Here is a 13,302-nt window from a genome sequence, read left to right as displayed (position 1 = left end):
GTAGACGTGGCAGCCATCAGTTGGTTGACGTGAGGGTTTGTCCCTTTCGAATCTCAAATTTTAAATGAAAATCTCTGTTAAACCATTTATCTTTTTTTTAAAAATCCATTTGAAGTATATTATTCACTGCATTTAATGCTAAAATGAAATCCAATATGTTATTATATTCTTTTATTTAACAATTCAATATTTTAATGTACTTGTTCCATATTTTCACTATATCATTTCAACATTTGTAGTATACTATTTCAATATTGGTTCCAAATAGTTGAATTAGTTTTCCCAAAGTGTTGTGTTAGCTGTTTCAAAATGTTGAATCGGTTTCAAAAAATGTTGAATACGGTATCACCAGAATTAGTGTAGAAAAAAAAAGAAATAATGAAAATAGAGGACCATGCTCATAACTCATGTGTTCATGCATAGGCCTTTGTCTGTTAGCGCAGCGAGAAAGGATAAAGGGATAGTTGGCTAGCCTGCTATTCTCTACTTCTAAGCATTCGCGCATTGCTGCTACCCGATTCGGCCACGAGCTGCCGAGCACTTTTATTGGGCTTTGTTGGGCCGCTAATTGTGTTTGAAGATACATCTCTTATCCACCTTCTGGCTTGGATCCCTCATCCGGACCGCTTTTCTGAAGGAGGATTATTTCTAGTGGAATGTATACATTCATTTTCGTCTAGGTTCTGCATAAAGGAGAAATTGTTGAGAGAATGAAAGGGCACAATTCACAAGTCACTGGACTAGCTGTAGTTACTAACGGTGACATCATCTCTTCTTCCATGGATTGGTAAACTCTCTTAGACAAGCATAGTCTTGACGCTTCTTATCCTTATGGTTACTATGTGTTCCATGCCAGATTCTGTGTCCACACTAGATTATATGTGTTCTTTAAACTAAGGTTTTTCACTATGCTTTCTATGTGTTTTAGGTTTAAAGAAGAAGGCTGTAAGCATCTAGGCCCTCAAGGTATGTTTCGGTGATTAATGACAACCTTTATTGTGACTAATGAGTTTGTGCAGCTTAATAGATCATTATCGCTCATTTGGTCATATGTCAAAAGAGGCCCCTCAATTTCGGTCATTCTAAAAGGCGATCTCGGTTTTCAACTTATATATGTCAAAGCTAAGGATCTTTCTAGTCCTAAGTGTCACAAGGTTGAGAAGGACACTTAGGTTAGTATAGGTTTTATAGTTTTGTAGTGATCAGCACTATTAAGAGGGGTTAAGGCTTAGTAACTTGAGCATGAACATGGTCATTTGAAAATGGATGCACACTATGGTCACTCAGGTTTCTAGAAGTTCAAATAAGTGGTTCTCAAACTATATCTCAAGAATATTTGGATTTCATTCAAGACTCAAATCAGAAAAGACAAAATCAGAAAAAGTCTATACACCGGTTTAACCGACGCTCTCAATTTTCTATACGTCGGTTAAACGAAGTCAGCAGAATCTGGACAAATTCAATACACCGGTTAAACCGACGTGTTTGAATTTAACGTCGGTGCATTAGTCCAGAGTTGGTTTTTCCAGGGCAATTCAAGTTCTATTCACCGGATTAACCGACGCTGTTTGAATCAAGACGTCGGTGCAATTGACCAGTGAGATGGTTTTTCAGTGGATTTCAAAAGTTGTACTCACCGGTTAAACCGACGATAGGTTTGAGTTAACGTCGGTGCAGTTGTCCAGAGACTTGGTTTTTCAGTTGATCAGTGGACAACTACACTCACCGGTTAAACCGATGATACGTCGGTCAATCTGCCCAAGTTGTAACGGCTAGTTTTCAGAAGAGGCAGTTTACATTCACCGGTTAAACCGACGATGACAAATGGAGGGACGTCGGATTAACCGGCGCTACGCAGTTTTCTGGCAGCTTTTCTCCAACGGCTCTATTTGTGTGAGCTGCCTATATATACCCCTCCAATGGGTCATTTCGCCCACTCTTGACACCAGGCAACATCCATACACTCATACTATAGTCAAGAGCCACCTTGAGCTTCATCATTCACATACTTGTGCATTCAATCAATCAAGAAGCAAGATTAAGGACTTGAGTAGAGAGAAGCTAGTGTGCATCCGTTCTTGGTGATCGGTTCTTGCTCAAGTGAAGGCCTTAGCTTGTTACTCTTGGTGATTGGCATCACCTAGGCGATCTTGGTGATCGAGGTGTTTTCTCGCGGAGCTTGCCAAGGATTGTGGGAGCCCGGAGAAGAAGATTGTACGTGGCTTGATCTCTACCACGCCGGGATGGTGAACGGAGACTCTTAGTGAGCGCCCTCGTCTCGGTGACTTGGGAGGTGACAAGACTCTTGGAGAGTGTCACAACGTGGATTAGGGGTGTGTGCCAACACATCGATACCACGGGAAAAAAATCCGGTCGTCTCTTGTTCACTCTCTTTATTCAAGCATTTTCTTTCTTGCAATTTACTCATGTGCTTGACTTAGAGATCATAACTTAGCTCTACCTTGCTAGGCTTTACTTTGTTTTTATCTCTCTTAGCTTGTGTAGGTAGTTTAGTTATCCGGTTGGTGAATTGGTGCCCTACTAGCTTTGCATAGGTTAATGTTGCTTTACTTTGTTTTAGAAATTGAAAAAGGCCCAATTCACCCCCCCTCTTGGTCCATCGATCCTTACAAAGGCACAAATGAACCTTTTTTAAGGGATAGGTGAAGGGTTTGGATTACCGCAGGTCCTTGAGGTTGAGAATTGATTTTAAAGACTCGGAAAAGTATGATGCAGAGACTGCGGGATATATTTGCAATAACATGCCTTGGTATTAGCCATTTCAATGTTTTTTTATTTTTCTTCATAATCCTATTTTGATGGAACTACCATTTGAACCTTTTCTTTGTCAGGATTTATAGCTATTTCAATGTTCTTTAGAATTTTCTTATATTATCCTTTGTGGATTGAGCTACCTTCTAAACCCTTTTTTGTTAGGATATATGATAGACCAAGATTTTATGTTTGCGAATTTCTTTTGGAACATGATGAGTTTAAAACGAAGCCTGAAGATGTTTACAAGGAGACAAGAATTGAAATTAGCAATCAATAACTCAATCATACATGATCCAATAATCATAAAATTTCTACTACATCTCAATCATATAACAATTAGCCCACCATAGAAATTTCACCATAATTGGACGATGAAAACTTTAGCTATAAATTAATTACAAAAAAATATATATCTAAAGTTACAACAAAATATTTGTATTAAAGTATAATATATAATATATTCACTGTGTAGATCTATGTTGGCTACTTATGTGGAGTTCAATAAAATTGAATTTATATTTTATGATTTTTTTGGAATTTACTATGATTTTTTTGAAGATTTAGTCAAAATAAAAATAAAAGAAAAAAAAATAAAAATTACTGCCACCTCATTCTCGATCCGCTCCGGGAGGATATGTGAACGATTTCAGGAGTTTGAGGAGGTTAGATAGACGGTGTCAATGGAGGAAAAACACGACCCCAAAATTGAGGGAAGCAAAAATGACCTTTTTCCCCCGGTTTCAACATCTTTTGTACGCGGTCGATTGAATCCATCAAGGTTGGCTATATGGGGTTTCATCTCATTCAACTGCTCCAGTGTGAACAATTGAACAAAGTTGCTGGAATTAGTGACACGTGCCGAGCTGGCTGTTTTCTCGCCGTTCTTGACTTCCTTTTTCTCCGGCAAGTTATCGAGCTCGCTTTCGACCCGTTCCGGTTTCAACGCTCTGGGCCTTGACAGCGAGCCCACTAACCGCCCCCACACAAAAGTCTAGATAAAATACGGCCCGCGCTTGCTTTCCACGGCCCAGCAGCCTTTATAAAAAGAAGAAGGCCACGGCAAAAAATAAAAATAAAAAAATAAAACGTGAACGAAAAAGAAGCTGCTCGCCTGCTCTGCCCCGCATCGTGTCAAGCCCCGAGTCCCACCTCGTCGTCTCCCACCTCGTCCTCGCCCGCTCCGCCGCGCCCGTACGACGGCGCCATGGCCGAGTACCGCCTCGGCGCCCAGCTCCACGGGCACGCCGACGACGTAAGCTGCTGCGACCCCTCTCCCCTGCCCCCCCTCCTCTCCCACCACCTGCCCCGTCTCAGTTTGCTTCCTCTCCAAGCTTGCGGCGATACCCTCGGTTTCGATCCGCCCGCTCCGGAGCCCGAACCCTCGGCCTGTGGTGGGTTCGATTCTCACTCTCGGAGGAAGCCGTGGGCTATTTGTTTTGTTGGCTCGCCGCGGGTTTGGCCAGCGATTCGATCTAGCTTCGTTGCGTCCGTGGGTTTTGGCTTGCCCTCTCTCGGTCCGTTTGGTGCGTTTCTGGGAGAGATGGATTTCGAGTGCGAGTGCATTGGCGGGATGTAATTTACTTCTGGATTCTTCGTTTAGGTTCAGTCTGTGGCAGTGGATTTAGGGAGGTTTAGCGTAGGAGTAACCTAGTGGGTTAGTTACTTGGTGGGCGATCAGTGATTAGATCGCTGTAGTTTGAGCTGCTTTTTGCTTGGCAATTGCAAGTAGGTTGGTGATTGTATGAATGCAAGTTAATTAATTTCAATGCAATTGCGCTTAGTATATATAATCGAAACAGAGAACATAAGACTTCCTTTCGTCTGCTCTAAGTTCAATTCCACCATGTTCCTGTAGTTCTGCTGATTTAAGGTCCATCCTTAAATAATCATATCTGATTATTGAACACTGTATGGTTCAATCATCTCATTGTGACCATCCTTATATTGTCAAAACATCCATTAGATATTAAATTTTTTATCGACACTTGGTTCATGGTTGTCTTGTCATGTTCATTCTTACAGGTTCGTGGCATTTGTGTATGTGGTGATGCTGGGATTGCAACATCATCAAGAGATGGGACTGTGAAATTCTGGAGACAGAACCCAGAAAAGAAGAGTGAATATGTTCTCTCTAAGACGCTTGCAGGACATTCAAGTTTTGTGGGCCCATTGGCTTGGATCCCTCCTTCGGACCGCTTTTCTGAAGGAGGAATTGTTTCTGGTGGAATGGATACATTCGTTTTCCTCTGGGATCTGCATAAAGGAGAAGTTGTTGAGAGAATGAAAGGGCACAATTCACAAGTCACTGGACTTGCTGTAGACACTAACAGTGACATCATCTCTTCTTCCATGGATTGGTAAACTCTCATAGACATGCATAGTCTTAACCTTCTTGTCCTTATGGTATCTTTTCTTCAAGTGCTTTTTGTTCTGATTTCAGTGTCTGGTTGTGTGCTATTAATTTTTTTAAGAGGTGCTGATTTTTTCATGATGTGACTGTAAACAATACTTCTCATCATGCTTGAACCTGTTATTGTATGAAATATATGAAAGTCGTATTATCAGAGCACCTTTGGTGTACTTTGTGCTTGAAATGTTTGTTCTATTGGAAGGATGCCCTAATCGATGATAGTTTTTTGTTCCTTTCATAGTGCCAATGTCCTATTTCACTGACATACACATTGTACGTGCAGTACTGTAAGACGGTGGAGAAACGGCAATGCTGTAGAGGTTTGGGAAGCGCACAAGGTTGCAGTGCAAACAGTTCTAAAGCTGCCCACAGGAGAACTCTTTACTGGTAAAGCTTCTGCTATATTTTTTTACTTCACATTTTCATTTTATTGTGTCCTATGCATAGGCCGCTTCTATCTTTTATCCTTTCGGTATGGTGTCATTTTTTTTTTGTTTATCTGGCATTTTGACAAATGATACTCTGTGAAGCACTGTAACTTCAAGACCAAAATTCTATTGGAAGTGAATTTTGCTTAGTTTGTAATCACTGTGTCTTTTGGAAAGCACTTCATTTTAAAAATCCTGGCTGCACTAACTATTTAAAACCTCTGTTTTATAGAGTAAGTAGAGATGCCATAATTTTTTCTTTGGAGTTACTGGCTCATCTAGATTTTAAACAGTGCTTGAGGCACTCTAAAAGCTAACTTGTTCTCAATGCTTACCAGAGTTTCCTTGGATGAATCCCTCATAATTTTATGGACAAAAATTTCACGTGATTGATTAATATTTTACTTATTTGTCCTTTTTTATAGGCTCAAGTGATTCCACCATTAAGCTGTGGAAAGGAAGGACCTGTATACAGACATTCTCCGGACATGCAGGTTTAATTATGTTCATTTTGCTTTATTCCTACTGCAGAAAGCACTTATTTAGTTTGTGTATGAAACAGTATCTGCCATCTTGGTGAATTGAGCTTACATTGTCCTTTATTTAAGTCTATCATGTGACTTTCAGTAAGGCACCTGTAAATTCTGGTTGCACAGTTGCACTGATGTTCTATGTTGTTCTTAGCATAAAAGATTAACATCATTTGTCAATCTAATAAATCCTACTTTTCATTATATAGCATGCAGTATTTTATTTTGTATAATCTTCTTTTTTTGTTGTTTCTTTGGCGTAATCACACAAACCTGACCTAATGTTATGTCACTTGCAGATACTGTTAGATGTTTAGCAGCAATGCCAGGTCTAGGAATTCTTTCTGCCTCGCATGACAGGTGAGTGAAGGAGAATGCCCGTAAAAGTTCCTTCTTCACCTACACGTAGATGCACCTTTTGATAAGAGAGAAGGGAAAAGTTTCTCATCAGAATGTTTCCTTGGGCTTGCTGAAAATGTTTCTGACCCAACCTTTTGTGCTTTGCCCTCTCATCTTTTTAATTTTATGCATCATTTGACTCATTTTGTTTCTTCTACTTTACTGTCTTTGGTTGCCATTTGTTGACACATGATATTTTTGTTTGTTGCAGCACTATCAAGTTATGGGCGTTGACAGGTCAGCCCCTGCTGGAGATGATTGGGCATTCTTCTCTTGTATATTCTGTGGATGCACATTCTTCAGGTCTGATTGCTAGTGGCAGTGAGGATCGCTCTTTGAAGATATGGAAAGGTGATGTAATTTTGTATTCTAAATGCATTGCCATTTCTTATGTTGAACTTGATTCTCTGAGCAACTTTATAAACCTGACTAAATCAGGGTAGAACCCATAGTACGTACTATCTTGGCTAAAGAAATGTGAAGTTATGTCTAACTCGATGTTTAAATACTTCCCCTCTTAATGTGTCCAGTATTCTGAAAACTGAAACTATACTTACCTGCTTAACTTGTGCAGTAGAAAAGGAAAATCTTATTGGTACAAATCAATAGTCCAGAAAGTGCTTCATGTACTTGGTGTCCTCTGATTTTTCAAGTGAAATATTGCAGATGGAGTTTGTGTTCAAAGCATTGAACACCCGGGCTGCATATGGGATGCTAAATTCTTGGAAAATGGAGATGTTGTAACTGCTTGTTCTGATGGTACTGTGAGGATATGGACGACCGATACTAACAGGTTCTGCAGTGATGAGGAACTTGCAGCTTATACAGATCTTATTTCTCAATACACGCTTAGCAGGTTAGCATCTCCTGTTTCATATCTTTGTTTTCTGCAAAATTTGTAATTTTTTGTAGATTAGAGTATATGTTATGTTGATACCAACCTACTTTATTCTGTGTATTGTTAGTGATACAATATTGTTTTGCTATTTTCTGAAAATTGTAACTCTAGGATTATTCACTCGTTTATTTTGACTGTGGCCTGTCTGCTCTTGCTGTTTCCTGAAATCCTGAAATTGGATTCCTGGAATGACTTCTACATAATTCCTTTTCCTTCCTTTAACAGAAAGACCGTTGGTGGACTCAAGTTGACAGATCTACCAGGGGTTGAGGCACTGCAAGTTCCAGGTTACATATCACTTTCTTATCCTGATACTGTTAACACATTTAGATAATGACCCAATGCTAAATATAGACTGCTTGGCTTCAAATGGGCCATTCCACAATCTGTGTGTATTTCAAAATACAATGCGAATGTTCTTTATTGTATTTTGGAATCTCTATCTTCTGATCTTCTGTAAATGTTTAGAACATTCTTATAGACTGTTGCCTTGATCATTGTTTAGCATGTAAAAAATACGTAGTAGTGTCAAAGGCAATATTGTGGTGTTTAAGTGAAGTAGCTCAAATTCCGTATTAATTTATTGTGTGTTTCAATATTATATCTGTGCTATACTTCAATTTTTATAATGTTTTGCTCAAGCAGGGAATTCTAATGGCCAGACATTGATTGTTAGAGAAGGGGACAATGGTGTTGCTTATTCATGGAATTCAGCAGAGTTCAAATGGGACAAAGTAAGCCCCTTTGTGCTTTAGACTTCTTACGTCTTTCCATTATATTTACCTTAGTTTTCGTTCTGATCATTTAGACATTTAATAGAATCCCCAAAGTTGAGGAATAGTGCAATATTACTGGTTTGCTACTTGATTTTGATAGAGTTGCTTAACTAGCAGGCTGCTAGATGTTTGATCCATCTCCAAGGCATAATTCAGTCTCTAGCCTATGGGCTATGGCTTAATTATAACCTAAAATATGATACAATTGATCGCTGACACTTTTGACATCATAATGCTATGCCAGAATAATGGACTTTGAGTTTCTAAATTATTTGGGGCTTGATTTATCACAAAAAGATATAGTGATAGCTGTCTTTCCTTGACCTGGCACTGCATGCTTTATTGTATAACCATTTTTTTCAGTTTACCTAAATACTTTTCCCAACCAAATTGCTAGATTGGTGAAGTAGTGGACGGACCTGGGGACGCTGCACAAGGCCAGGTTCATGATGGTGTTCGGTATGATTTTGGTAAGTTGGGTTCCATTGGATGTTTTGCACTAACCTTTGATTTTCTTATGATATTCTGAAATTTTGTTTTTTTACGATTTGGTTTTCTTATGATATTCTGTAATTTGGTTTTCTTATGATATTCTGTAATTTGGTTTTCTTACGATATTCTGAATTTTTTGCAGTTTTTAGTGTTGATATTGGAGATGGAGAACCTATACGAAAACTACCCTATAATCGTTCAGGTATCACACAAGTATTTCTATTTCTGTGATTTTCTCTGCTATTTGTTCTAGAGTAAACCAACTTGTAGATTCATATACTTGATCCTGATACAACTTGCAAGTTGCCTTTTGTAACTTCTATATCTTCATGTGTAATCTTTGAAGCTATTGGTTCTAGATACATTATGGAATCTTTCTACGTCTTACATTATGAGAGTATTTAACTTCTTATTATACTTGTGTTATGTATTTACTACACTCATGTTCATTTTTTTTTGCAGACGATCCATACGCAGTCGCAGACAAGTGGCTCCTGAAAGAAAATCTTCCCTTGACGTATCGTCAGCAGGTGGTAGAATTTATACTGCAGAATTCTGGCCAGAATAACTTTGTTCCAGATCCATCTTTTCGGGATCCCTATACTGGAGGTAAGCATGTCTTTTAGCTACTGTCATATTTGCTGTTGGTTGCTGCTGCTTGCTCCTGACAACCGAGTTTGATTATGTATCAGGTAACGCATATGTACCTGGTGGGCAACCGTCTTCATCAAATGGTATGTATTCAATCTTGATGCCTGGAAATCGATCTGGTTCTGTTCCCCCTTATGCTGTATTGTGCACATACTGAATCATACGTTATACATACTTGTTTTGCAGGTAATGCTCCAAAACAAATTTTCAAGCACATACCCAAGGTACTATTGACCTTAACAATTGCTACATTTGTTATAAACAACACTGATACTTGGACTCGAGACTCTGTTGAATGCACCTGATCGTAAAACTAAGTCGTATTGGTGAAGCTTACTTGCAAGGGCACATCAATTTATGGTACCGTTGTGCGCTTGTGCTATATTAATTGTCCCCTCTGCATCCCTTGGTTGTGGTGGATACTTATTCTCGGTTTTATATAAGGTTCCCACATACGTCAAGCGTAAAACATTATAAGTTTTCAGTACAGATGTTACAACCATGCATGTGTTACAGGAACTGAAAGATTCATAGAACTTTCAATTATGTTGATGATGTTAGTATAAAAAATTTAGAATAACTGTTGATAAAATTTTCTTGCCAAGTCAAACGAAGCCTTTTACAAAACAGTAAAAGTATAGGTCAACACTCTGTTTGAATCATCTATAAGATCTTTGTATAGTTGATGCCCTTTATTTAATTTTATTTTTACCAGAAACAAAGCAGCCATTAAACAAATATGAGTTGTATTACAGCCTTTTTACAACTTACTCAGAATTGGTTTATTCAATTTGCAGAGTGGAATGCTGTCATTTGAGACGGCTCAGTTTGACGGAATCCTAAAGAAAGTTACAGAATTCAACGCCGCACTTTCATCTGATTTGGTATCTAAAAGCTTATTTCCTGGTGTTTTTTGTTGCTTCTAAAATTTAACATCTGAATATTTCTTTTCAGATCCTAGAATATGTTGTTTTGTTATTAGATCCATGCTTTAGGTCTTGTGTTATTGAGTTTTCGCACTAATTGGCTTGTTTCTCTCTCAAGCTGCACAACTAACTTGCACTGAGAAGTAATGTATAGAAGTATGTTGAAAGGGAGAGGGCATGGGTTGCATTTTTTTAGATAATGCGAACAACACATGAGTAAATAATCTGATTGAAGGGAGCTGATTAAAGTTTGTTCCAAATCCCAAACATGCATTTGTTGTGGCAAGCTGATTAGGAAAGAAAGCTAATGTGGCTAGCGTGTGATGAAGCATGAATGTCATATCTATTCACTTTAAGTAACCAGCTAAATAGACTTAGTTACTTGCTCTTGAGTATGTTGCAGGCTAAACTAATTTTGTGAGTTTAAAACACCTTTAGGAACACATTATCTATAGTAGGTTTTTTCCCACTTGACTATGGTTCATCTAGCTCAAATCTTTTAAATTTGGCCGTGTTCTCCACGTGTTGTTTAGAATCACAATCCTTGGGGGGAAAAGTTCATCAGAGATTTAATTTATAATCATTTTCATGATTTCAAGGGGATTTCACCTGTCCATGCATATTGTTAGCATCCCATTTTGGCTTAATTTTCAACATATGTATGTTCAGGAACAGAAACAATTATCTCTATCTGAGGCTGAGATGTCAAGATTACCAGCCATAGTGAAAGTATTGAAAGAAACATCATTTTATCATACAAGCAAGCTTGCAGATGCTGACATGGCATTGTTGGTAAAAATATTGATGTCTTGGCCAGCAAAAATGATTTTTCCAGGTATATACCCTCTTTGCCCCATAAAATAAGTTAGCATAGTGATTACTTCGGTTACCCAATTGAATTTTCACTGTAATCAGAGGAAAACAAGATCTATCTATTAGAAACTCTTGCTCGACGTTTGTAGCGACATGAATGATTGTTAGAACCTGTTAGCTACATTCTGCATGGAGCTGAAAACTAGTATGTTATGTTCTTAGGTTAAATTGTTTTAAGTTTTTTTTCGATGGCAAAGGCTTCCAGTCCAACTAATAGGTGTCTGTCTATCTTGCAGTTATTGATTTTCTGAGAATGTTCGTGTTGCACCCAGATGGAGCTGCTTTAGTTCGCAAGACCATTGAAACTGGAAACGGTGGGGTTTCGGATAACACTCTTTCTGCTATCCCCCATTCTGTTACATCTGAATGATCATGCAAGCTTAAATTGTTTAATTGTCTATACATCATCTCTTTATCACTGGAAGTGACTGTTACAGACATGGAAATCAAACATTATTGTTTTGGTACTGAATGAAGCTTCGCTCCTTATGTTGTGTCAGATATACTTATGGAGACCTTCCGGAAAGCCGTAGCACCACCTGTGCAGCCAGCGAATTTGCTTACCATCCTTAAAGCTGTGACAAACTTATTTGACAGCTCATGCTTGCACCAGTGGTTGAGGATCCACTGTGCTGAGGTCAGTCCTCAAGTTAAATAATTACTTTTCGCTGGAATTCTCTTTATCCATTGTGCATGCTAGTAGCCTCTGGTTTAAATTACTTAACTCTTAAAAATGTTTTTGGTACTAAACATTGATGACCTGGTTGATTAGAGCATAACACACATTAGCCTGTTATTTAAGTTTGCTTTTGGGGACTGACAATTTTTTAATTTCAGATCATTGATTCTGTGACCAACTGCAAGTCTTCGTTTAGCAAGAATGCACACTTGGCGTATGCCACACTTTTGCTGAAGTAAGTCTCAAGTTGAACTGTACCTGGTTTATGCATTGCAAATTTGCTTTCATAGCATTAGAAAGGAACAATGGCATTTGAGAATGCTGATCTTCCCAACATTTTCTGCAGCTATGCTGTTCTTTCGATTGAATCAAAGGATGAACAGAGTCAGGCGCAAATTCTTTCTGCTGCCCTTGAAGTGAGTTTTCCACCCTACTACATCCAGCCATTGCTATTTTCAGAGAATTCCCATCTCTTACTTTCCTTACTTGAATTTACAGATCGCAGAAGATGAGGCTCAAGATTTTGACTCCAAATACCGGGCACTCGTTGCAATTGGTTCCCTTGTATCCTTTTTCAACATCACATTACTGCAGCATTTCATGCTCTGTATTTAATTCGGTAGATTTGCATTATATATTTTTTTTCTCGCTAAATTTTCCATGCTTTAGCATGTGTTGCCCTTAACCTAATTTAACCCTAGATGCAAAAGGGCCTTGTGAAGTCCCTTGCTCTCGACCTTGATGTTAAGAGCGTTGCAAGCAGCGCAAAGGCTTCAATGGACTCGAAGATTGCTGAAGTCGGAGCTGACATCGAACTGTTAACACGATGAGATGAGAAGAGGGCTGAATGCAGTTTGGGGGAAATTCCTCCTCTCACTGGAGGCGCCGTTGTGCGTGATTTAGCCATGGAACTGGGGCTCGCGTGGCAAGCCAATTCAGATGCACTCCTGGAGCTACATTTTCCTCCCGAAGACCATGGGGTTGTGATTATTGTTTCACCTTGTAACCATAACGGGACTATATGAGTGGATTTTGGGTGGTTACGTTTAGCTTTTGTAAATTGTAATGACCTTATAGTTGCCTCGATCAAAAGCTTTATGCAGGAATGTTTACGTGGACGGTGATAGCCCAATCGGCATACTTCAACAGTTTAATTAACTGTTGATTTTTTTTATCAAAACAAGTACATAGTCCAGTTCTTTCGTGAGCCTGATTATTCTGAGTGATTGCTAGTGCCCACGTACGTTTAAGATTGTTTGCTTGGTACTCGCTACTTACTGTAGTGCAGTTGGTATAATAATGACCTCGAATATTCATCGCCAGTTCGCTATCGTTTGGGAATTCAAGTAGGCAGCGTCCCATAGCTTATTTTCACCTGCTTCATGAACGAAAGTACACTTGTTGCACAAGTTGCTCTCGCAGATAGATTGGATACAGTCCTGATGTTGAAATTTACACAAAATTT

General features: G+C 38.8%; 1 protein-coding gene across 1 annotated transcript; it reads left to right on the top strand.

Annotated features, from left to right (window-relative positions):
• Window positions 1-3,836: 3,836 nt before the first annotated feature.
• Window positions 3,837-13,044, top strand: LOC120659295 (phospholipase A-2-activating protein-like). The gene is made up of 22 exons (XM_039937374.1): window positions 3,837-4,027; window positions 4,798-5,132; window positions 5,469-5,572; window positions 6,039-6,107; window positions 6,443-6,503; window positions 6,754-6,893; window positions 7,209-7,398; window positions 7,666-7,727; window positions 8,086-8,174; window positions 8,614-8,686; window positions 8,851-8,910; window positions 9,171-9,317; window positions 9,401-9,442; window positions 9,546-9,583; window positions 10,157-10,243; window positions 10,955-11,120; window positions 11,395-11,472; window positions 11,659-11,795; window positions 11,996-12,072; window positions 12,184-12,253; window positions 12,336-12,401; window positions 12,539-13,044. The coding sequence occupies exons 1-22, from the start codon at window positions 3,980-3,982 to the stop codon at window positions 12,665-12,667; spliced, it is 2,268 nt and encodes a 755-aa protein (XP_039793308.1). The 5' UTR covers window positions 3,837-3,979; the 3' UTR covers window positions 12,668-13,044.
• Window positions 13,045-13,302: the final 258 nt, after the last annotated feature.

This window comes from Panicum virgatum, chromosome 2N (assembly GCF_016808335.1).
Source record: "Panicum virgatum strain AP13 chromosome 2N, P.virgatum_v5, whole genome shotgun sequence".
Taxonomy (NCBI): domain Eukaryota; kingdom Viridiplantae; phylum Streptophyta; class Magnoliopsida; order Poales; family Poaceae; genus Panicum; species Panicum virgatum.
Note: the sequence above shows the minus strand (reverse complement) of the source record. Positions and strands in the feature narration are given on the sequence as shown.

Bases quoted from the DNA above. Each gene is read 5' to 3' on its own strand.
- LOC120659295 (XM_039937374.1), top strand. From the start codon at position 3,980: ATGGCCGAGTACCGCCTCGGCGCCCAGCTCCACGGGCACGCCGACGAC. The intron at 6,108-6,442 runs GTTTAATTATGT...TGTCACTTGCAG, and splicing joins GACATTCTCCGGACATGCAG to ATACTGTTAGATGTTTAGCA. The intron at 7,399-7,665 runs GTTAGCATCTCC...TTCCTTTAACAG, and splicing joins TCTCAATACACGCTTAGCAG to AAAGACCGTTGGTGGACTCA.